General features: G+C 30.7%; 1 protein-coding gene, 1 long non-coding RNA gene and 1 pseudogene across 2 annotated transcripts; 1 reads left to right on the top strand and 2 right to left on the bottom strand.

Moving 5' to 3' along the window:
* Positions 1 to 2,658: 2,658 nt before the first annotated feature.
* On the bottom strand, positions 2,659 to 3,819 carry LOC114195671. Its single transcript, XM_028086218.1, has 5 exons — positions 3,744 to 3,819; positions 3,576 to 3,677; positions 3,280 to 3,495; positions 2,896 to 3,039; positions 2,659 to 2,818 (listed from the first exon to the last, which is right to left on the bottom strand). The coding sequence occupies exons 1-5, from the start codon at positions 3,744 to 3,746 to the stop codon at positions 2,753 to 2,755; spliced, it is 531 nt and encodes a 176-aa protein (XP_027942019.1). The 5' UTR covers positions 3,747 to 3,819; the 3' UTR covers positions 2,659 to 2,752.
* A 5,523-nt stretch (positions 3,820 to 9,342) lies between these two features.
* On the bottom strand, positions 9,343 to 16,142 carry LOC114193064. Its single transcript, XR_003606215.1, has 3 exons — positions 16,027 to 16,142; positions 15,809 to 15,851; positions 9,343 to 9,550 (listed from the first exon to the last, which is right to left on the bottom strand). It is a non-coding gene; the product is annotated as an uncharacterized LOC114193064 (long non-coding RNA).
* Positions 16,143 to 23,777: 7,635 nt separating this feature from the next.
* Positions 23,778 to 26,243, top strand: LOC114195017 (annotated as a pseudogene).
* Positions 26,244 to 26,504: the final 261 nt, after the last annotated feature.

Raw genomic sequence — 26,504 nt, 5'->3', positions numbered from 1 at the left:
ATATCATATAAACTAAAATAAAAACCATGTATGGTTTTAAGGTACACAAGTGTAGAGAGGGTTGGAATCTACATGAAAACTTTCCCTTCCTAAACCAACCTGATTATATTTTAGTAGGTTAATCTGAGTCATCACTGCAAGCTTATTTTGACGAATTTATTAAAAATTAAATTAAATATTTGATTTGTTTTACGTAATCACTCAATCTATGTGTAATATTAATTATAAAATAATTTTTACATCATATTTGCTTTCATTTATAAAAATGAATGGGACTGAAAAATATGCGGAAACGAGAAGAAATACCTAAATGAAAAAACAAGTATTCACAATTTGTTGCCCAAAAATACAATAATTATATTGTGACAATCATTTACATTCATTACATAATCAAATATTCATGATTATATAATAAATAATAATAATAATAATAAGTAATATTAAAAAAATATTATATTTATTCTTCCTTTTATTGTCACTCTCATTACGCCATCCAACAACATGTATATGTAATTTTAAACATATATGATTGTTGAAATCATGTTAGATTTGAGCTACTCAACTTATATTTTAAGTAATTAGTTGCTTTTTATAGTTTGGAATAAGTAATTAACGTAAAATTGGGTAGAGTAACTTTATTTCACTAAGTTGAATATTAAATTATATCAAGTGACAAGTCCATTCAAATTCTACATATTTCAAAAACACAATTTTATGTAATTTAAAAATAAAACAAAATTCACAGAAGTAACGATATTCCACATTCTCATCTCATAAGAAGTTGTGCATGATATATAAGTCGAGTTTTAGAATCTTTAATTACTTCTGTATAAATATTTTTTATTTTTGGATAAGCACTTTTATATTGACCATCAAACATATTATAACTTTATAAGAATTATTGTTCAGTTATTGAATTAATGAAAAACAGCATTTAAAAAATTTGATTAACGGCAAGTCTTTTTAAAATATATAATTTGTGTACGTAAAATTTTATTATGAACAACTAATAAAGAAAAAAAGAAAAAGAAGAAACAACAGCTAGACCAAAAATAAAATTCCTCGCTTAATCAAAATCTATATTCCAATTAATTGATATTAATTTGAAGTGTTAGTGTTAGTCCCAATCTTATTTATTTATACATTAATTAACATGAGTAAAAGAACTTTAATGATTAGAATAGCTATCTAATTAATTAATCATTTAATTCATTTACACACATAGTAAACATATAGTACTGAATATAAAATGTTTACATATTAAGATGGAACAAAATTAAAATGATGAAACAACTTAATAATATATATTGCGTAAAGGCATAGGTACGTTCGAAAGTTTTGCTTAAAGGCTTATGCTGCAAATTATATTTCAACCTTGAAGAAACCGCTTGACTAACGCATATATGTTAGCTTGATTATTTGTGATTGAATTATTACAAAAATTTCAATCTTGCTGCCCATTGAAGTTACTAACTTTGCATAATTCAAATATTTTGAGATATTCAATATGCGAGATTGGTTGCATCATCTTAGGTCCAAACAATGTTAAATGTTAGATAGGACCGTTTGGAAACGGAAGTTCCCAATCTATATCAAAGTAAGGGTAGTTTTGATGATGTTTTGAAAAGGAAAAAAAATCAGTTATATTTTCAATTTCCAAGAAAAAAAAAAGTTTATTTAAGTTAGCCTTTGCTCTATAGTGTTTTGTTATTCGACCGTTAAAGATATCAAAAGACAATAATAGAAGTTGCGTTTGGATCAAATTAAAAACATATATTTGAGAACTCCAAATATATTCTCAAATTTGAAGACATAATAATGATAAAAAAAAAAATCCGCACTTACAAGTAAAAATATTTTAAAATTCCACAATTGATATTCAAGCATACACAATGTAACGGAAAAAAAATTAATCCATGGATTGTATTTTTCAGATATAATTTGAAATAAATAGAAAATATCAAGAAAAAATATTTTTAATGGAGGTTTATTTTTATATTACCCAAGGTTAAAACCTCTACTAAGTTCTTTACCCAGGGTTTCCATTTCTCCCGCTAAACCATCCTTGGAGAATGTGTTAGCCGGGGTTTTTACGAACCCCGAAAAACACCAATCAATAACAGAGGTTTTTTATCCTCTTGTATTTAACATATGTTTTAAAACCTTAGTTAAGTTTTGTGGGTTTAAAACCCCCGATTAATTACCATGAATTTTGAAACCTCCATAAAATACTATGGGTTTTAGAACCTCCATAAAATAACATAGGTTTCAGAACCTCCATAAAATACCATGGGTTTCAAAACCCCCTAAAATACCTTGGGCTTCAAAACCTCCGTAAAATACTATAGGTTTCAAAACCTCCGTAAAGTACCATAGATTTTTAAATTATTATTATTATATTTTTTTACTCATTTATCATTTATGTATTCATATATATATATATATATATATATATATATATATATATATATATATATATATATATATATATATATTTCAATCACAATTATTTACATTTATTCTATTTTTTAATCTATATTTAATGAAATTATACCTAAATAGATATAAACTCATCAAATTGACAAATTATTTATAGATGACTAAATGTATATCAAAGTATAACAAATATACGAATTCAAATTCAAATTCAAATACAATATTAGTCAGCAAAAACTATCATGAAGTACTGCAATGGTTCTCAAAACATAAAATGATTCAATTAACTTCCACATTATATTATATTCTTCAACTATCACATATGATTTTCCTCATGTCCAGAACTTGTTGTATTAGTTGGCACACTTCCTTGATCAGAAACCTACAATATAAATGTGAATCATAATTACAAATGTAAACTCTGAAAAATAAAAGAAGTTATGCAGTCTTAAACATTACCGGTGCAGGATTGAACATAGTCAACTCAAGAGGCAATTGACCTTGATAATTTTGAGAAAAGAAGTTCATGATTGCATCAAGTCTTTTGTCACGTTCTTCATTTCGTTTATTTTGTTCATCCAATTGTGACTTTAATGCAGTGACCTATATTAGAACACAATCTATTATTAAAATCGTAAAAAACACATAAACATTATAAAACACTCAATCTATCAACAAGAAATATACTACATTCTTACTCCTACTTATAGAAAACAATCCAAAGCAACACAACAACATTAATAGTGTCCAATAATATTCAACACAACAACATTTGCAACCTTGGCATGACAATCCAAAGCAAACAACATCATATTGCTACACATGACAATCCAAATCAATAACCTGATTTTGCAATTCTGAATAAGAAGGACAAGATGAGGATGTCCCAAAATGAAAATTCTTAGTATATCCAAACACACGAGAAGGGCAAGGTCCCAATCCCATTCCTCGGACACGACCACAATGTTTTTTACTTCCTAGAACATGAGCTAGTGAATCTTCAATTGATATATCTTGTGAAAGGGAAGATGTATTTGTCTCATATGCTTTAATTTTTTCCTACAAATAATACAAAATGTTATCAATAAAGGTAACATTCAATTTGATTTAGTATTTGTCTTTAGAAAACTTATACTTACTCCAATCTCTCTTGCTCCATCATTCACAAATTCCCCATTAGCATGTTTATGTGTTGCTATCCAAACTTCTCCCCTACTAACTTTGCGACCAAGCTCTTGCTCCTATAAAACTTAAGAAAATCATGAATTATATGTGATATAACAAAAATGATTGATGAATAAAGTTACCATCTCATTCTTCTTCCGTGCAATGCTTTTCGATCCACCTGTGTGAGGAACTGTTTGCTTCTTTCTATTATCCTTATTTTTTTGGGCAATTTCCTAAGCATATATGTAGAAAATTACTAAAAATAAGTAAAGTAACACTAAAAAGAATAGAAAAGATAGTTTTTATTATCTTAGTCCTTGAATTTAAACGGTAGTCAACAAAAGAAGCCCATTGGTCTCTATTCATTCCTTCTGGACACATTGTAATAATTTCATCTCTATTACGTGTTCCATCATCTCTTTGTTGTCATAGTTGTTGTCTATACTCACTCCATTTTATGTTAAGTGATTTGAATATATATGTCACATGAGCATCAGATTCCACTAGAAACTTAGCCTTCAAAATTATTTCACAACTAGTTTAACAACATTTGACATATAACAAGAATCAAAACATATAAAAGAAATTATAGGTCAATTACTTGAATGGTTTTCTTAAGTATATCTTCTTTGTAATCATTGGGAATCTTCCTCTAACTTTGATAGTTGATTGGAAAGGCATTAACATTTCTTGCAACACGACCTAAAAACCTATTCAACAATGCTCCGCTATCATCAATTGGTTGGTTGTCACTATTCCATTTCACAAGAATCCTTTCATTGGAAGATAAAAAACAAATATCATTCAATGTTAATTGTTTTCTAACTTGTGTGCCTTCATCATCTGTCAAAATAAATATGAAATATATTGTTGGTTTAAGATAGACATAAAACACAAATACTATATGGCTTGGACAATTACACATAAAAATCAATAAATTAACAATTTTACCAATGACATCAACAAGCCATGACCTTTTACGTGATACATGCTTTGATTGATTACTTTGCATCTCAATATCCACATTTTCTTCCCCTTCACTATCAGATTGTAACCTTGGTGTTGATTCAGATGTAGAATCATGCACAAACTCATTTCTGAGTTGATTATTAAATTCAAATTCAAATTCATGTGCAGAATTGGTCTTGCTAGTGGAGAACAACCTCTTCTTCAAACATTCTAAAAATTAACTCAAGTCACTAAATAAATAGATAATACATGAAATTTAAAAGTACCAAAATGATATGCAAATGAGACATCTTACTAGATTTAGATGTTGAAAGCATTGAATTCATGTGAGGTGGGGGAGGAGGTTGCTCATTATTATTCTCTATAGGATGAGAATTCATGTGACCTTCTGCATAATAATTAGATTAATACACAAGAAAAAGCAAGATACTTTTTAACATGGAAATATAATCATCATACCAAATTGAGATGCAAATTGAGGTGTTATGCTGGACTGTGGCGGAAATGAAAGTTGAGGTGGATTACTAGGCCCTGGAGTATGAGTAGGTGAAACTTTTCAATTCTTACTGTAGGTGAAACCCATGGTGAAACTTAGTCAACCTACTTGGGCAAGATGGATGAGGCACAGGTGGACACATTGTAGATGATGGTTGGCCACTTCTATTTTGGGTAGGGATTGAAACTAGGTCATTAGTCTTCTTCATGCATATTTTCTTCATCATCAAGAATTCTATAAACAATAACATTAATACAAGTCAATTCACATTCATTAAATTATGATTATCTAATATAATGCATGTATAAGTAATATGGATGATAATTTAAACAAAAACTAATATAGAATTGTTCAATTTCTCCATGACCTTGTTAATGGTATATTCCCTTCTCCATCTGGAAATAAAGTTTCCAAATTTTGTTGTTCAAATGGTTCACATTCATGGAAAGTGACATCATTATCTCCACCAATGTCATATAAGTCTCGTGGCTTTAGATGCACAAGAATGCTCCAATTTTTATCTAATTCATCCACTACATAATAAACCATTTGAGCTTCTGCAGTCTGGATGTGTGGTTCGTCATCATCATTATCACCAATGTGTATTAAACGTGTAAAGTTTACTAATCTAAATCCCAAGTCATCTGTTATAATCCCTCTAGAAGTAGTTGTATCAGCCCACATACATTTGAACAAAGTAACAGAGAATCGACCATTATAGTTGATCTCAATTATGTCTTCCAATTTTCCATAATAAGGCACACCCCCAAATTGCATTTGATTGTCAATGCTACTAGCATAGCTCCTTGTCCCAAAAGTACCAAATATTCCACTATTTTGTGTTTTAAGTCCATGATCTCTCTCTAACGTACAAAACTTGAAGCCATTAACATTGTAAGCATTGTAGCGTTTTGCACAATCAATTGGGCCCATAGCTAAGAACTTTAAATCATATGAGTAAGGTCCATTTAAGTCATTCTTTATCTAAAAAAAAAGAAAAATATGATCAACATAATTGGATATCTTTAATATTATCAAATTTAAGAATGTAAATTAGACATACCCGACGAGAAAACCATTCCACAAATTCTCTATGAACCCTCTTATTTATCATAGAGGATGATCGTGTACGACTTCTTAATTTTCTTCGTACAATTTCTCTAAATTCTCTAATTTAAATAAATGAAATAATTACATGGTTAGTCCTCAATGTAGATGAATTATAAAAAGTTGTAAAGATAAAGTACTTATTGAAGAAAATGGTTAACTTCGGCACAATTAGTCAATACATGACGATGTGCTTGTAACTTTTCCTTTGTTGATAAAGAGAAGTAAGTAAAACCCCCAATTGGTTTTCCAACTGGTGGAAACAAACCACTTACACTAGATGCCATGGTGTCAGGTTCGTCATCAACACGCCTTATTCGATTAAATATAGTCTCAATTCCATCTAAATATATGGAACAAAAGGTTAAGGACTCTTCAGCTAGGTAGCCTTCAGCTATTGAGCCTTCTGGTTGAGCCTTATTACGCACATAAGACTTCAATTTTCCCAAATATCTCTCAATGGGATACATCCACCTATATTGGACAGGTCCTCCAATCTTGGCATCTTCCACCAAATGCACAATCAAATGAACCATGACTGTAAAAAATGCGGGAGGAAACAACATCTCCATGTGACATAATGTAAGAACAACTCTATTTTGCAATTGGTTAAGTTCATCCACTTTTAAAACTTTATTGCACAAGTGCTTAAAAGAGGAACACAGATCAATCAAAACAAAGCATACTTCTTTAGGGAGCGTCTTCCTCATTGCCAAAGGTAAAAATTGCTCCATCAAAATATGAGAATCATGACTTTTCAATCCTCCAAGCTTAGATTGTTTGACATCAACACATCTACTAATGTTACTTGAGTAGCCATCTGGAACAGTGATGTTCTTCAATATTTCCAGAAATTTATGTTTATTTTCTTTTGTCAATGTATATATAGCCGGAAGATATCTGTTATTTGCATCAGGCCAAAGATTAGGTCTAACACCCCAATATTAAGTCATTTCGTGCCTTTAGGTTGTCCTTTGACTTTTTACCTTGGTTCAATAATGTATAGACCACATTATCACATACATTTTTTTCAATGTGCATAACATCTAGATTGTGGTGCAATAAATTGTTCACCCAATAAGGAAGTTTAAAAAATATACTATTTTTTCTCCATTGTAGAGGGCCATCAATAGGGTGGTGACCTTTCCATTGTCTTTTCCCACGTTCCTCAACTTTTGCTTCTTTCCCAAATACAATATTAAGATTCTGAACTTGTTGTAAGACATTTGTTCCTGATATTCTCAAAGGAGGATTTCTAGTTTCCACACTTCCATCAAAACGATTGTGGCATAATCTAAATTTGTGCCCTACATTTAACCAACGCCGATGGATTCATGAAACAAAATTTACCCTGAATCTTCTTAGGAGTTGTGTCAAAATTACACCTAGGGCAAGCCAACCCAGTATGTTCCACCCAGATAAGGTTCCAAGACCAGGAAAATCACTAATAGTCCATAATATAGCTGCATGCATATGAAACACTTCTTTCTTATGTGAATCAAAAGTTTCAACCCCAGTGTTCCATAGCTCTTTTAATTCTTCTATTAATGGCCTTAAATATACATCAATATCATTTTCTGGTGCTCTTTTACCAGGAATGATCATGGAAAGAATGAATGAACTTTGCTTCATACACATCCAAGGAGGAAGATTGTAAGGTATAAGTACAACAGGCCAAGTACGATGACATGTACTCAAATCACCAAATGGATTGAACTCATCAGTAGCCAAACCAAGTCTGACATTTCGAGGGTCTGAAGCAAATTGAGGATTCATTAGATCAAAGTTCTTCCATGCTTCAGAATCACTTGGATGCCTCAATATGCCTTCATGTGTACTTCTTGATGCATGCCATTGCATATGCTCAGCTATTTTAGAAGACATAAACATTCGTTGTAAGCGTGGCTTCAATGGAAAATACCTTAAAACTTTAGCTAGAACTTTCTTTTGTCTTTTAGTAACACCAACAATACTATTGCTCTTCTTTGTTTTCTTCCATCTAGATTCATTGCATTTCATACAAAATTCCCTATCTTTATCTTCTCCATAGTATAACATGCAATCATTTGGGCAAGCATCAATTTTGGTGTAATGAAGGCCAAGCTTATTAATGATTTTCTTAGCTTCATAGAATGAAGATGGGATTTTAGCATAATCAAAAGCATCTGCTAACAACTCCAGTATCATTAACATTGCCTTGTCAGTCATTCTGCATAGACATTTGATATGGTACAATTTGAGCAAGAAAGAAAGTTTAGAATATTTGTCACATCCTTCATACAAACTTTGTTGTCCCTCATGCATAAACTTCATATACTGAGCAATTTCATCAGGCATCATGTGGCTTGATTCAGGTCGCATATTGTCATGATTGTTTACAAAATTCCCAAATGCATCATTAACCATGCCACATATGGGATCATTAGCAAAACATGTATCCTCATTCGATTGGAAAATTGGAGGTGTTGAAATCGTATGTTGTACATAATTTGTCTCACCATGTAGAAGCCAAAATGTATACCCTTTTGGAAAAGGATGAAGAATTAAGTGTTCATATGTTGCTCCTCGAGTTTGCCATTTGTTAAGATTGCATTTCGGACATGGACAAATTATCTTACCCTTAACGCTCTTATTAGCAAATGCAAAGTCCAAAAATTTATTCAATCCATCCATGTATTGTTGTGTATTTCGAGGCAAATCAATCCAAGACTTATCCAAATCCATTAAGAATAGTCTGTTAATGAGAATAAAAATAAATTTAATAAAGGAAAAAATGTAACTAATGATATAAGAATAAAAAAATGTATTGATTTTTCCACCCACAATCAAAGGAGAATAAGGGTCAAAACAATTCTACTATGGATAATTCTTTATCTTAAAGGTCCCTATTAGAGAAAATGATCTAAATAGGAATCAATAGATCTTAAAAGGTAAATCAATAGAATTTGGATATAACTTTAACAGTACATAAACTCTTAGAAACTCCTAACATGAGTCTTTATTAAAAAATACTCCTAAAAACATAGGAATCAAGCTATCCAGATTTGCATGGACTCTCAAGTTTTGCATAAGCTTTGTAATAATAGATGCTGCCAATGTATTTAACTACTAAAGTGCATTGAATGCAAACAATTGTATATTTTAACACTTTTAGAAATGGGAACAACTTGAATTTAATATTTGTGAATAAAAACAAAACTTATCATATTTACATACAAGATTCTTTTCATCCTATTTAGCAATTAGTATGTATTTTCTAAGTCCAATGATGATATCATATCATTGGTGAATTACCAACATACTGAACAAGTTCTGAGACCCAATTCACTGCAGTGCCAATGAATATCTCCCAGAACCACAGATCCAATGCTAAGACTGATGAAAAAATGAGCAAATGAATTTGAATATCACGATGATCATCTCGTTCATCAAAGTCCTATGCTCACCAACATTATCAATAGAAATTCACATTGACAATACCAAAAGAAAAACTTGAATTTAATCATCTACACACAATGTCATTAGTCTAATACAAAACCACGAAAGTTACAAATCAGTAGTTTGTTAGACTTGCATGAACATTTATGTCTAAAACCACCCTCATCAAACTCTTAAGTTAACATCTTTGATTTTCACATTTATGAGCACATTCTTTATAATTGGTTAAAATTCTTTGAAACTGCAGAATCATGAGTGAGACTCACTCACTAAATAAAAGACAGATCCACAAAAAAATTGTAATTTTCAATAAATTTCAAACCAAATTAGAGTGAGCATTTCTCACTCAACAAATACTCGCTATTTGAAATAAGATTACGAACTTCCTAAACAAACTTGAGAAAAGCCCTCCCTGAATGGCATATACCCCAACAAACTTGAGCCTTGCTCTAAAAAGTTAAAGGAATTGTAATAACTCTCTCCCTCGTGTTGATCCCTTTATAATTATTATATTAATAGATTTTTTCTGGATTACTTCAAATACTAAATCCAAAGGATGTAAATGTAACTAATTCTTTTTTTACGGGGGATTAATGTTTTTTTGTTGTTATGAAGGCTTGCTGATATTTTGTATGGAGAAAGACAACATCGTTTGAAACAAAAATCTACTGAGAAAGGAGGAAGACCATTTCTTAAAACTCTTAGGGTTCCTTCAGACAAAAGTGAAGCAAATTGGGCATTTCAAAAGAACAAAGTTATGTAATGTTATTTGCATGAGTTTGTATTAGTTATCCATGCTTGTTGTACTACTATCTATAGAATAAGGCTGAAGGCATATATATGTGAGTTGTGTGCAACTCTTAATTATAGCCAGCAAGAACCATGAATAATATACCAACCATATCTCCCTATTGTAAAAAGAAGGTTAACTCTATGTCAGTTCTTCTAATTAAGAAGTTATTACTTTTTGTTTTTTTGTATTCTTAAGAATAAAAGACCTTTCTGTGATTATGAATGATGTATAGTGTGTCTCAACAATACATAGGTGGGTTCTGTGTGAAAAAATAGGGTCATGTGGACTTTGTCAGTATACGTGTGAGTTGTACTCTGTAAGTTTATTGTGGGAGTAGGAGTTTGAGTAGGAGGATTTAGCTCTATGTGAGCAAGTGTCTGGTAAGCTCTTTGTGAGTAGTAACCTTGTGTGGGTTAAAATATTTGTTAAGCTCTGTTAGTATTTTAATTGTTGCTGAGTTGATAGATTGAGGTTTGTGCAAAGAGAGATTATCACTACAAAAAAAATTGAAATTACCAACGGAATTTTACCGACGGATATACTTCTGTCGGTAAATTTGAATTACCGACGGATTTTACCGACGGATTCTCAAATTTTAATTACTGACAGAAAAATTCGTCGGTAAAAAAAATTTCATTTACCGACAGAAAAATCTGTCGGTAAAATCCGTCGATAATTCAAATTTTTTTTACCGACAAATTTACCGACGGATTTTTCCGTCGGTAAAAGAAGCGGGAAATTTCCCGCCGCAATTTGAATTACCGATGGATTTACCGACGAAAAAATCCGTCGGTAAAAGAAGCGGGAAATTTTTTGTCCTAATTTGAATTACCGACGGATTTATCCGTCGGTAAAAGAAGCGAGAATTTTTCCGCCCAAATCTCACCTTATAAGAAGACGAGGAGAAGAAGAAAATAAGAAAAAGAAGGAGAAGAAGAAGAAGAAGAGAAGAAGGAGAAGAAGAAGAAAAAGAAGGAGAAAGAGAAGAAGAATGAGAAGAAAAGAAGGAGAAGAAGAAGAAGAAGAGAGGAAGAAGGAGAAGAAGAAGAGGAAGAAGGAGAAGATGAAGGAGAAGAAGGAGAAGAAGAAGAAGAAAGAGGAAGAAGATGACAACGGCGGAGGCGGCGGCGGCGACGGCGGCGACGGCGGCGACATTGACGGCGACCACGAAAAAAAAACGAAAAAAAATTGAAAGAGGGAGGAGGAAGAAGATGAATAGTGTAACTAATTTACCGACGGATTTTTGGTAATTACCGACAGATATTTTCCGTTGGTAATTACCGACGGAAAAATCCGTCGGTAATTACCGACGGAAAAATACGTCGGTAATTACCGACGGAACATGATTTCCGTCGGTAAAATTTTACAGACAAGCATTTTACTGATGAATTTTTGACCGTCGATGATCCGTCGGTAATGTTGATTTAGCGACGGATTTTGGCCATTACCGACGGATTTTGACCGTCGGTAATAATGGTTTTTCTTGTAGTGTATGTAGGCTTGAATAATCTAGATGCTAAGAATCCATTGATTTTATCTAAATTTGCTAGCTATAGGAGGAGACTAGAGCTTTAGTTGGCATAGATAATCAAATATATTTATTATTTAGCTGCAATGGTGTGAGTTGATTTATACAGAGCTTAAAGTGATTTTTAAAATTCAAACATGGGAACTTGGGTTTGAAGGTAAAGAAAAGTTGATTATTGAGTTTAGTTTATGATTATAGTAATATAAATTGAAGGGTGGCGTCAAAACTAGTTAGGCAACGAAAAGTTTTTAGCGAAAGTAGATATATATTAGCATAATAGTTAGGCAACAAAAACAGAAAAGAAATGGTTGGAAAACCTGCCCCTGCACTGGTGTGTCCTAATGAAATTCAACAATGTCATTTCAGCAGCAACGACCTCAAGTTTTCCCGTCCTTCACCATACCATCACCATGGATCTATTTTTAAAACTAGGCCACAAAACAATCCCAACTACCGTGACCTTTTGTCAGCTACTTCACTATACAGTGGCATTTTAACTAGTCAACTCCAAGATCATTGTAGGGTTTCAAAGGCCTTTTGGTGTATGAAAATGATCATTTAGATTTTCTTTAAATTTCATAGGGGCTTTTCCTTCCATCTCAATGCACTCAATACTATTATCCTTAGTAGCAGAATTTGGCTCTGTAGCTGCCATGATAGAGAATATAAAACTGTACAGTATCAGGGTATCACTTGCATCCAACCCATGGTTTTCTTTTCTCTAGCTAATTGAATTACAGTATTAGGGTATCACTTGGTCAAATATACAGGGTTGAATATGATCCAAAACAATACCTATGGGAAAAGGAATTCACCCTTACAGTTGTTTTATAATTACTAAATGTTACTTTGATAAGTTGGCATATTATGCGATTTTGCCAAAGTTTCATGAGTGAGATGTATCGCTACCTAGGGCCTAACAAGGTAACTGAAAGCATATTATTTTTCTACATCTTTTAACTGTGCCATATCCAAGTTCTATTTCATGTATATTCTTGTGATGAATCTCTATTAGGACCTTCCATCAGAGGAAATGGGTGTTGGTACTCGAGAAATGGGACATCTCTTTAGACAATATAGACGTCTAGCTGGTCATTTTCAGGTAATGCAACCCTAACACACTATTTGGTGTAAAAATAAATGTTTTACCTTTTTCTTATGTATTTTCCTCACACTTGAATCGGTTGATGCATTTTATCTAAAGTGTCAGTAGAATAAATCTCATTGACCTAGGGAAAAGTGAGTAAATAGGTAGAACAAACTCAAAGACATGCATCTTACATTTGAAAACCTGGAGTAAGTATTATTGTCTACATATTTTGTAATTTTGATCATCTTTTTGTTGTTAGCAAATAAGTATCATTTTCCATTGCATTTTTGTGGCTGTACAACATCAAGTTTCAAGATAATTTTATCTTGTTATGTGGTACATTGTTATTTTCAGTTTGTGAAGAAGTCTTCCTACCTTCCACCACGATTGCTTTTATCAAGGTGGCTTCCTTTTCCCATAGTCATTCCTATGCTATTACATTCCTAGTTTTCCATGATTATGGCCTTAAGTTGGTTCTTTCTTTTTAAATATCATTAAAAAAGGTGTATGTTTCATAGGAGTATTCTAATAATGATTTGTACTTTCATGTGCATGAGTTTGTTTAGCAAGACAAACAGGTATTTACCGTGTATTTATTTGAACATTCTCTAGTCTAGAAGAAAATAGTCTTTCTTATTTAGTCTCATTACATACATCTGATATATATGCAGTCATTGATTGGATAGTTTAGGAAACAAGACCAGCCTCTTCTGCAGAACAAATCGCTGAGACAAAAGGATTGATATACTAGTGATAAAACCAAGATACAACCAATTTACATAATTAAAACCAATCAGAATAAAATCTGAAACTTCCTAAAATATTTTGACAGAATAAAATTGAAAGCGTTCAAAAATATCTTGATAGAATGAAATCTAAAACTTCCTAAAATATCACAATGAATATATTGATTAAAATATTAAATGGACAATGTTATAGTTTCTATGATGCTTCATTCCTGAATTAGTTTTTTCCAAACTTATATATATATATATATATATATATATATATATATATATATATATATATATATATATATATATATATATATATATATATATCATTTGAAGTACAATGATGTAGATCTGCTTTATTTTTTTCCCTTAATTTTTCCTATCCTCTAGAGAATCTCTCGATGTCCTTATGGTTAAGGTTGGGCATGTATGGAAAAGATCTGCAGAAGCGCTGGTTAGGAGAGTACATCACTGGTGGTAGGGGAAGATTAAGAAAAAATTGTGATGAAAACTATCAATGAGTATGCATGGGCATGATTTATGATACAAAATTAGGACATTGTTTGATTCATGTAATTACTACACCACTGTAAAGTAGCCTTGAATGCTATCCAAACCTATAGTGGAGCCTTTTTATGCAGCAGCATAGCAGAGTCACAACTATGAATTGCGGCCTTCAGCCTAGAAATTTGTGGCCATTGTGCCTGCAACTGTTGACAAAATGAAAATTCCCTCACTCACTACCCTTTTTCTGTTTTTTCTTTTTTTGGTATTTTAGTCTGAGATAGGTTTTTTTAATAAGAATAGCTAGGTTTATGTTGTGAGAAGTTCAGAACAAACATGAGACCTAACAGCATTGTGGGCAAAGAGCACCTTGATTTTGGTAAACATATCCATTTATGGAAACTCATAGCTCTTGCAGTTGTGGTGTTGTTTCTATATTTTTGGTGAAATCAACATCTTGTTCTACATTTTTGTTCTGTTTTCTCTCCATCAGATTGACATGTGCCCTTTATTGTATTGTCGTATTTCTTTTTCTTCTTTACTTATATATTTTAACTTGAGTCTTGATCGACCACCTGACTACCTTGTTTTTTTTTATTGACTTTTGTTGTTATATAAGCTTATGTACTTAGCTTAGGACTCTTACAAATATTGACATTTGTGGATAAAGGAAAACTATTTCTTTTGTTGGGTAATTTTCATATGTATCCCTCACTTATCCCTCACTTATGCCAACGACTATGAGAAAATGCAGGATCCAAAGCAAACAAAGTGCATCAGGTTAGTTAAATTATCCACTTTCAAAATTTTATCTAGCTTCATGCATTAGATTAGAAAAATTATTCACTTTCAAAGTTATTCATAAAGGCAAGATCAACCATTATTCTGTCTAAAATCTTATGATAATCCTTAATACATAGTGCTTTTGCAAGATTTTAAAAGAAAGGAACCCTGAAAACCCCATCCAGCCTCTCTTTAGTGTGGTTAAAGCAAATCATTCATCATCGAGCAATCGCATACATATACAATGACAGATAAAAGAACATTAAAATCAAATCAAACAAAAATTACAGATACAAATTTGGCCATAAATTCCTTAATTTTAGAGAATAATAATAGAGACACAAAATCCTAACAGATGAAAAATATCATAAAGAAAAACGCTTGCAGCAGAATTATATCTTTATTTTAACAAAATGAAAAAGAACCAAAAAGGGGAAAAACACAAACTGCGAACTTTTAATTTGCAAAAGTTTCCCACTATCCACTTAGCCACCTCTACTTATAGCACTAAAATATATAACACCACCTTCTTTTCCAACTCTCACCACCACATGACTACAATTCTTTCTGCAGATTACAACTTACTTCCCCCTTTCACTAACTTTTACATTGTTAAAAGATACCAAAAAAGTTAACCTATAAAATTACAACAAGGATTATTGTGTAAATGATTAGAATATGTCTGTGAGAGAGTTACACAAAAAAGAAATACAATTAAACCACAACTGAAAATGAAAATCAGAGAAAAAGTGAGAAAACCTACCTATGAAAATTATAGAACCTTTGAAATGACAGAACACTAGAACCTGTAAAAAATAAAATAGCAATTAACAATAGAACCATTTCAATAACATGTGAAAATCACAATAACAATGTGAATCACGGAGAAAGCATACGAGAGGGGAGAGAGAGCAAGAAGAGAAAATGAAAGTGCAAACAAAAACCTAAAAGAGAGTGAACCATTGAGATCAAAATTCGAACCTATGTGCCAGGAGCGAAAGACTGAGAAAAATGATGTTGCCAAGAGCAGAGGAGAAAGCAAAATGCGTAAGATTGTTGCTAGGAAATGCGGAAAATACTGTGTCGTGGTCGTGTGAAGTAGTTGAAAAAGAAAGATGGACAACGTTTGACTGTGAGAGGAAGAATGTCTTGTAATTTGAAAAATAGATCTTTGGTTTGCTGCAAATTAATTTTATTTATTATAAAATTACTTTCATATTTTTTAAAATAAAAATTATCATAAAAATAAAACACCTTTTCTTTATTTTGATAATAATACTTAATTTAATTATTAAAAAATAAATCATAATAAGTATAATTACTTTAGGATAATTTTATATAAGAAAATTCACGTGAATTAATTGTGGAAGGCTTTTTTTTAAATAAAATAATCTACACGTATTTTTTTAATAAATAATTTTTAAGGAGCATTACATATATTTTCATAGAAATAAATTGGCAAAAAATATTATAAGTAATAATTGTATACATTTTATGGAGTTTGAACTTGGAGTTTGAAAGAAACCTAAACTATTTTCTAGAGGTTTAAAACTAAATCTTTGTATTTTAACAAAGGTTTTAAAAACCTATACTACTTTTTAAAGATTTAACATTAAACCTTTGTAATTTAAGGGAGGTTTTAAAAACCTATACTATTTTTTAAAGTTAAACCTTTGTAATTTAACGGAAGTTTTGAAAACCTACACTATTTTATAGAGGTTTAACACTAAACCTTTGAAATTTAATGGAAATTTTAAAAACCTTAGTTAAGTTAATCCATTGTTAAGGTTATATTAACCTCCCCTAAATAACCCCCGTTAAATGCAATTTTTTTTGTAGTGTATTTTGAAATAGAAAAGAATATTAATTTTACATATATGATGGATAAGTATGTAGGATGTTGAAGTTTGAAGTTGAAGGATGGTTTAGTAAGAGAAGTGACAAATTGGAGCTTCAAATTGAAGTTAAGGAAAGTAGCTTCAAAAGGGAAGATGATTTGTGAGAAGCCTACACACTAGAGAGTTCTTATTATTTTGGAATAAGTAGAAGACGCAAATTTAGCAACAATTTACTGTTTATTTAAAAGTGAACATATAAGGAGCGGATGGTTCTATTTATGGGAGTCTTGACCAAGAAATTCAAGAGCAAATGGGAAGAAAATTCAATTTCTCCACGTGTTTCTAGAAAATTGGTGTATATTATGGATCTAGGCACATGAGTCACACTTTGTATGTGTTGCACTTGCTATGTGCCATAAGGTTCGCTCCCATGACTGACTAGGGTTTTTATTGAGCTTGGATGAGTCCAATTTAAATCCTACCAAGACTTTCTTAACTATGCAATCCTACATGTCCAACTATCCTAGACTACTTGGTCCAAGTACAAACCTAATAACCTATACTACTTGAACCAAATACAAGCCCAATGTTTTATCCCATTAAGAGATTGTCCATATAGTAGTATTTTGGGTCCCTTATCTTCAATAATGACACAATCTCCGCGGATTCTTCTAATCATAACTCTTGTGCTTGATCTTTTACTTATTATTCTTCCATCATCTTGTTTCTTGGTCAAAGTGATTGGATGGTTTTTTATCAGTCCCTCCCTCTGGATGGTTTCCTTTTGTGACGACAATGTGTGTTTGGTTGACTCTCCTTCCTTTGGAGTTAAATACCAAATTATAATAAATTGTAAAGACTTGGAAAATGGAATTTTAGAAGTGATAGTGGTTTTAAAAAAATAGTGAGACTCAATTATTTTAATATTAAATGGTTTTAGTATAAATAGTTTTGTTAAAACGAGTTTCATTATTTTAAAACACACAATCTCTCTAGAAACCACTTTTCTAGAGTTCTATGACTTCTCTATAAGGGTTCTCCTCCTCTGCTCGCCTAATTGCAAATGTGAAATCGTATGATTGATTCTCGCAGTGAGCCCTACAATTTGGACCAATCACTTTCCCTGTTCGTGTAAGTTAAGTTTCAACCCTTTTCCTTGGTCTTCTTCTAGTTTTTGATGCATGTGGAGTTTTTCTGCTTACATATGCTCTTTTAATCTTCTATATGAGTCCCTGTTGATCAGTGATCGTAATGGTATGTCCTGATCGTTCTTATGTTGTTCCTAGGTATAAATGGAGCATCTTGTGGAGCCAAAGGTGTTGAGTTGTCTTAGGGCTATTTGTGTAGTTTGGTCAGGTAAGGGAAGCTATAGCCTTAAACTTGTTTTGAATTGAGTAATTTCTGGTTTGTGAAATTTCTTGGATTGTTAGTATTCTAAATTGGTATGATTTTGATTGGTTGATTTTGTGCTTAAATTGAAGTGTAATTCTTGATTGCATGTTAATGCTTGATTTGGTGGTAATTGGGAATTATAGGATTTGAGTCATTGATCAAATTAGTACAAATCAATATTGTTTCATTTTGTGAAGCTATCTTGAACTCTACTAGTTATTCATACTCACGTATAGCAGAATGGTTAGGTGGTGGGAGTAGCAGGAGATCCTCTCATAAGAATGGTTCCATTTTTCTTATGATTGTCAAAGAGATTAACCTTGTGTGTGGTAGCTCGGGAGAGTAGGTTATATCACCACAAGTGCATGGCTTCACTAGTCAAACTCAAGAGCACGTATCCAAATAATATTGAGTCTAGAAGAGTTTGGTTCATAATATGACATTTGAGTGATTGTGTCGTATGTTTTTAAATAAAAACTTATATGCATATCAAATGTTTTAAAGTGATTTTGTATAATTTATCTGGTTAGCTTACCCTACTTCTGCATTATTTTCTCTGTGTTGTTTGTGTTTCTTTTGCAATGATCACCTTATTGGTGTGAGCAGATGAAGATACAAGTGTAGTGGTACCTCTTGTGGTTGAGGCGCCTTCGGTTTGGGTGGTCAAGCGATATTAGATCCTGTTAGGTATTGTTTAGTATTTAAAGTATAATATAGTAGATTGAAAATGTATGTGTTATATTATTGTAGTTATATATGATATGAATGTACTAATATACCATATACATTGGATTATTTGTTTTCTGAATATTCATAACAAAATAATTTATTTTAGTAGTATTATGCTATTAAAATGGGATGTTACGTAAACACTAAGTAATAGCAACACAAATTGTATTTTCACAAGCAGTCTAAGAAGGATAGTACATTCAAAGACATATGTAGAAGATAATTGTCTTTTAATGTCCACGTACTTTTATCAAAGGAAGACAAATGAGCATTGCAATTAAGAATATTTTTTATGATTTTTAACTCTTCATTCTATTGTTGTCATGTTTTCTTTATAGTTATATTTTCTTTAGGCAATAAAATAAAAAGGTTCAATTTAGAAGAAGAGTTGGATTTATTTGAAATATAAGAAGAGTTCAAAGTTTTGTAATTTTTCATGAACAATTCTTCCTCAGTTATTTACCTGAAGATTCTATGATTAAGTGTTCCTCTTCACGATCATTTCTTACAATTATTTATTTTTATTGTTTTTTTTAATTTCCTTTTCTTTCTTTTCTCTTTCTTCTCTTTTTCTTCTCATAGTTTTTAAGTTTTCTCTTCCTCCTTTCTTCGATTTTTCACCCTTCTTGCTTTAACATCCTAAGTTTTTCTTCCAAGATAGCAAGATTAACTTCTCTTTCAATCCTTTTGTTTTCTTTTACACCAACTTCTTGCTTTCCCCATAGCGTTAACTATTTAAGTTATTACACCAAATGTGGAAAACATTTTGGAGAACTCGAGTCACCATAACTATGTTATGAGTTGGAATTTGACATGTTAAAGTAAGATTTTGTTTTAAAACTAAAGAAACAAAATAAGACTCAACCCTCAAACCAGACTCTCAACAATAATACAAGCCTTTGTATAAGTGTGTAAGATTTGTATTCATAAAATAAGGTCAAAGTAGTTTAGTAGTTATCGATTTTAATCTTTGTTTCTTCATTCTAATTCTCCTTCTTTTGGCTTTTGTTTACTTTTTGTTTGTCGATTTCAACTTGTATTTGATTTTATAAATGAAAACAATAACTATTGTCGTATAAAGAAGCCTAATTGGAATTGAAATGCGCAAACACAAACACGATATAATGGAAGCCTAAATCTAAGAACTTATCAGTGATCTACAAGAAAGCATGAACTCAAAATTGTAAAACAAAGGCAGATAAAAGTTATGTCACTTTGAGGATTGATAATTTGGTAACAAGAAATCAAAATGTTATACTATAAGAACTTAGAGACATATAAGGATTATAATGACTTCTAAAACAATATATGGATTTTAAAATCAAAATAATTAAGATGAATTTCAATTCAACTGAACAAAACAACAAATACTAAAATAAAACAAAATAAAAAAGCTCATGCAAAATAGGAATCCTACTAGTTCAAATACAAATGGTTCTAGGAATCATGCAAACTATTTGGACCAAAATTTGAATAAATATATGAAATGTAAATGAAGAACACAGAAAGAAAACTAAACAAATAAAGTATCACAATATGGAAAACTCAAGAAGAAGATAAAATCACTTAACTTTTAAGAAGCTTGCTTTAGAACCTTAACAACTTACGTTTTTATTAGACTTGGATGAGCCCAATTTAAAGCTTAGAAGAACTTTTCTAACTTTTTGCAAGTTGTATAAGGCAACCCTAGACTAAAAGGCCTAAATACATGTTCGCATGTCCTAGATTATTTGACCCAAATACAAACCCATTAACTTAGACTACTTGGTCTAAATACAAGTCCAATAACTTGTACTACCTAACCCAATAACGTAGATTACATGGCCCAAACACAAGTCCAATTCATTTCTATTATATAGAAAGAAGGGGTCTAATGTTCTAGCCCAGTAAAATGCCTCATATAGGAGTGTCTTTGATATGCTAGAGGCCCAACCTTATGCATTATTATTACCATAACTTTTGTTGTTGGTGACGTGCTTATTATTCTTCCATCATCTTATTTCTTAGTCAATGTGGCTGGATTATTTTTCTTCAATATATTACCTTTCTTATCCATTATTAGTATACTTGATAAAGATATAAAAAAGGTAACAGTGAAATTATTAAAAAGAAGTGGTTAATTTGATATTAAAATCGAAAGAATATTTTCACAACATTCAATAGTCTAGTTTGTTAAATCAAAATAAGTTAATTTCAAATTTTGTAATAAATAAATTACAATTTGAAGAAGTTATTTATTATATTTTAAATATTAGTTTAATTATTATGATTTAGTTATAGTAATATATATATATAGAGAGAGAGTATAACACCCCAACTTTTAGCGGAAACGATTATCGATAAAATGAACTTAAGTAAAAAATTCATAATTTAATCTATTAAATATGTAACTAATTTTGAAATATCCATAATATGATATCTAGTAGGACAAATCTGTTTAAAGATTCATGAATTTTGGTCATGTTGTTTGTGTTTACTTTGGCCTCAAGTTTTAGCTAGTTTAAACCAAATCTCAGTGTGGCAATGTTGAGTCTCTATAGTTATCATAGTAGAGTCTTTATTTCAGGTGTCACATATTAATTTTTGCTCTGCATTCTCTTTTTCAATATATTTTAAGTATTCACATGCCAATGTTTGTTTGATTAAAATGTTGCCAAAACCCAATGAAGTTGGACTGGATATGAAACAATTGTGAGATTATTAAGATGAAAGATAAGAAAAGGATAAATTAAAAAAAATAGTTAGAGGCAATACTATTTAGTGGCATTTTTGTCGAAAATACTTGAGTTTCCTCACAAAAGAGAATTGAATTAAGTGTTATCTCATATGGATGAATTTGATTTGATATGATATATGACATTGCATGTGAATGATGATAAAAAATCAATGAAGACTTCATATGCTCTCGATGTTGAAATTGAATGGTGCACATCTTTCTTTGTCTAATGTATTGACAGTGATGTTTGCATTCTATAATGGTTTGGTGATACAAATATATAATTTTTTAAATGTTAATAAAAATTATATGAAATAAGTTTTTAAAATTGTATTTTTGTTAATAAGACTATGATTTTGAAATAGTATTTCATTCATGTGTAATGAATTTTATGAATTCTTATATTTTTATATCAAATCAAATTTATAATATTTTAAGTACTTTGTCTTCACTACGCTTTGTTAAATACTTTAAGTATTTTATTTAATATATTAAGTAATTATAAGAAAATTTATTAGATAATTTTTAAATGGTGAACTTTATTTGTAAAACGTTCAATATGTGAAACAATTCTCTTATTCAATGAATTTTTATAGGTTACACTACAAAAAAAAATTACCAGAGGTTATTTATAGCATTTTCGGGGGTTTTAACCCCCAGTAAAGGAACTACCCACAGTTTGTTTTCCCCTTAGAAAAACTAGCGTTGTTAATGAATTATCAGCTATTTTGACTAACTCATGGTAAAGCAACACTTACCGACAGTTTTGAAACTCCTGATATTTATCGGCAATTTGGAACCCCTAGTATTTACCAGTTGTTTTGAAACCCTTGGTAATTACCGACGATTTTGAAACCTCTGGTAATTACCGACGCTTTTTTAAACCCTTGGTAATTATCGACGGTTTTGAAACCCCTAGTAATTATCAGTGATTTTGAAACCCCTGGTAATTACTGACGATTTTGAAACCCCTGATAATTACCGACGGTTTTGGAACCCCTTGGTTTTCCATGTTTTTCACCCTTGTAATGCAATTCATTATTTATTGATGTTTTTACTTATTTTTCAAATTCCTTTAATTTTATTTGTTACACTTTTTGAATGTATATAATTCATAAAACATGATAAGCAAAAATTTTAAGATTTGGATATTTATTTATAAATAAATATAACATTCATATAAACAAGGAATATTGTCTACAACGACAGATTATTATGGGTGCAAGGGGGCCTTGGCCCCCCCAAAAATTTTGAAATTTTTTTTACAATAGATATTTTGATTTTTTTTATTATAGATATTAGGTATTTTGATTTTATTTTGTTATAAATATTAAATTAAACATTTTATTTCTTTTATAAACATAATAATTAATACTAATAAATAATAAAATATAAAATCAAATATAATAAAGAATAAAGATTAAAAACATTTATCAAGATATTTTTTATTATTTGTTTTCATTATAGATTGTGTTTTTCATAAATTGTTCTCATATTTCATTCTCATCTGTTTTCTTTCGTTTCTAAAAAGAAAAAGATCTATTATTTTTTCTCTTATTTCTCCTTTATTCTCTTCCATTCTCGAGGAAGAAAAGAAGAAGGTAATTCTTTCGTCTCACTTGATAATGAAATATTAATTCAATAATTTATTTAATGAGCCTCTTTTATATGTCTATGCCTTGAATTTCTTACAAATTGTTCTCATCTTCCATTCTTACCTATTTTCTTTTGTTTCGGAAGAGAAAAAGATCAATTATTTTTGCTTTCATCTCTTAAATGTTCTCTTCCATCCTCGAAGAAAAAATAAGAAGGTAATTCTCTTTTGTCTCACTTGATAGTGAAATATTAGTTTAATAATTTATTTAATGAGCCTTTTTTATATTATTTTTTATTTTATCAACATAGAAGAAAAAATGATTATACTGTGTTTTTATAATTGAATTTTAAGTGTGGTTTGATTATCATCGAATTTTCTTTTGGTATTTATGTCTCTCATTTTTTTATTAGATTATGATAAATCATTTTTTAGTATTATTTTTTTTTAAATAGGTATATTGATGAAGAATAAAAGAATAGATTCATTTTTTAAAAGTGATAAAAGGAAAGCTACCCGTGAAGATGAAAACAGGACAAATTTAACTCTTCCAGATATTTTGAAGCATGATATTAATGTTCCAATTGTTCAATCAGAGGAGGCCCCTTTTAAGGTTCAAAAAATTATAGGTGAGGAGTTTCATATTAATTCTTTGGAACGTGATCCAGGAAAACGTCTTCAAATATGGGAATATTCAATGAGTTAAAGAGATGAGATTCGAAGAGCTTAGTCAAAATGGGGTCCATATCAAATGCAACTTGAAAACTATCCTTATTCTAAGGAAAAACATCCAAGGAGATTTCAATCTAGTTGGTTTAAAATGTTTCCTTCTTGGCTAGAGTATTCCCCTGCTAATGATGGAGCTTACTGTTTGGCATGTTATCTATTTAGTTCAAAGCCAGATGGTCGTTTTGGATCAGATGTGTTTACTAAACAAGGTTTTAGATCATGGAAAAAGGTTAATGCGGGAAAAAGATGTGCATTTCTCAACCACATTGGAGATAGTCCTTTCTCACCGCATAACAATGCAATGAAAGCTTGTTAAGACTTGTTGAATCAATCTATGCACATTAATAGCATTATAAATATTCAAAGTTCAGAACAAGTCTGCAAGAATCGTTTACGGCTCAAAACCTCTATTGACACAATTCGTTGGCTAGCATTTCAAGCTTCTGCATTTAGAGGCCACGAGGAAACACCATAGTCAAGTAATAAAGGTAACTTTCTTGAAATGATTAAACTTATAGCATCATATAATGATAAAGTGGCACAAGTTGTGTTAGAAAATGCTCTGTATAATGCTAAGTATACTTCTCATCATATTTAGAAAGAAATCTTGCACATTTTCTCTAGAAAAGTAAGAAGTCACATTCGAGAAGAAATTGGAGATTCTAAATTTTGCATAATTGTTGATGAAGCACGTGATGAATCTAAAAAAAAAAAGCAAATGGCTCTTGTTTTAAGATTCGTAGATAAGGATGGTAATATAAAAGAACAATTTTTTGATATTGTGCATGTTAAGGATACAACAACTGCCACTCTAAAAAAAGAATTGAGTGTCGTTCTCTCTAGGCATAATCTTGATGTTTCCAATATCCGCGGTCAAGGGTATGATGGTGCTAGTAATATGAAGGGAGAATGGAATGAGTTGCAAGCATTATTTCTCAATGATAATCCTTATACTTATTATGTGCATTGTTTTGCTCATAGACTACAACTTGCTTTGGTGGCTGCTTCAAGAGAGGTCATTCCAGTTCATCAATTTTTTTCAAATTTGGATTTTATTGTAAATGTTGTGTGTTCCTCTAGTAAACTTCATGATGAGTTACAAGCTATTGAATTATATGGAATAACTCAATTGTTAGAAATGGGTGAACTTGAAACTGGTAAAGGAAAAAATCAAATTGGCACTTTAAAACGAGTTGCTGATACTCGTTGGAGCTCGCATTTTTATTCCATTTGTAGTATGATGAAGCTATATAATGCATCTTGACTAGTTCTTAAAAAAATTATTGTTGATGGATCAACTTATTCTCAAAGGGGTGATGCTGATGCTGCATTGAATATGTTGTCTTCATTTGAGTTCACATTAATTTTACACATGATGAAAGATATTATGGGAATTACTGACGGTCTTTGCCAAGATTTGCAGAAACAATCTCAGGATATATTGAATGATATGCAATTGGTTTGTTGTACTAAAATTTTGATTCAAAAGTTGAGGGAGGATGGTTGGCAAAATCTATTGAAATGTGTGGTATTCTTTTGTGAACAACATGACATTGATATTCCTGATTTTAATTCTACTTATGTTGCACGTCATGGTCGTTCTCGACATCAAAAAGATCATGTCACTATGGAACATCATTTTAGGGTGAATATATTTCTTGTTACAGTGGACAAGCAGTTGCAAGAATTAAATGACAGGTTTAGTGAGCAAACAATGGAACTTTTAACTCTAAGCAATGCTTTAGTTCCTAAGGATGCTTATAAAGCTTTTAACATTGAGGATATATGCACTCTTGTGAACAAATATTATCCTTTAGATTTTAGTGAGCAAGAGAAGATTAGTTTAAAATTTTAACTTCAACATTTTATTATTGATGCTCCTAACCATCCAGATTTGAAGAATTTATCAACCATACTTGAATTATGTCAATCTTTGGCAAGAACAGGAAAGTCAAGGACATTCTACTTGATTGATCGTTTAATTCGTCTTATTTTAACTCTTCCTGTCTCTACAACTACAACAAAAAGATCATTTTCTGCAATGAAGATTATCAAAACAAGATTGCGGAATAAAATGGAAGATGAATTTCTTGCTGACAATATGATTATTTACATTGAAAAAGAAATAGCTGAAAATTTTAGTTTTGATTCAATTATTAATGAGTTCAAGGATCTGAAGGAACGAAGGACAATCTTTTAGATATTTTTGATTTCTTTTTTAGTTATCGTTATACTAAGTTATGTATTCATTTTTATTGTGTTAGTGACAATAATGAAATGTATAAATTTTGGATGTATTATTTGGGCACCCCCAACAATGTTGGTCAAGATCCACCACTGATTGTCTATAAGTTCAAAGTAAATAATAAAGTTTAAACGTACAAACTAGAGAAATATTACAATATCTTTGTTCTAATTATTATAAAGTAAAACAAAATGAAAGTCAAATAAGATTCTTCTA

Source organism: Vigna unguiculata, chromosome 8 (genome assembly GCF_004118075.2).
Source record: "Vigna unguiculata cultivar IT97K-499-35 chromosome 8, ASM411807v1, whole genome shotgun sequence".
Classification (NCBI taxonomy): domain Eukaryota; kingdom Viridiplantae; phylum Streptophyta; class Magnoliopsida; order Fabales; family Fabaceae; genus Vigna; species Vigna unguiculata.
Note: the sequence above shows the minus strand (reverse complement) of the source record. Positions and strands in the feature narration are given on the sequence as shown.

Coding starts and splice junctions, on each gene's coding strand:
- LOC114195671 (XM_028086218.1), bottom strand. Junction 3,496..3,575: donor ATGGAGCAAGAGAGATTGGA/GTAAGTATAAGT, acceptor TATTATTTGTAG/GAAAAAATTAAAGCATATGA. Junction 3,040..3,279: donor ATTCAGAATTGCAAAATCAG/GTTATTGATTTG, acceptor GTTCTAATATAG/GTCACTGCATTAAAGTCACA.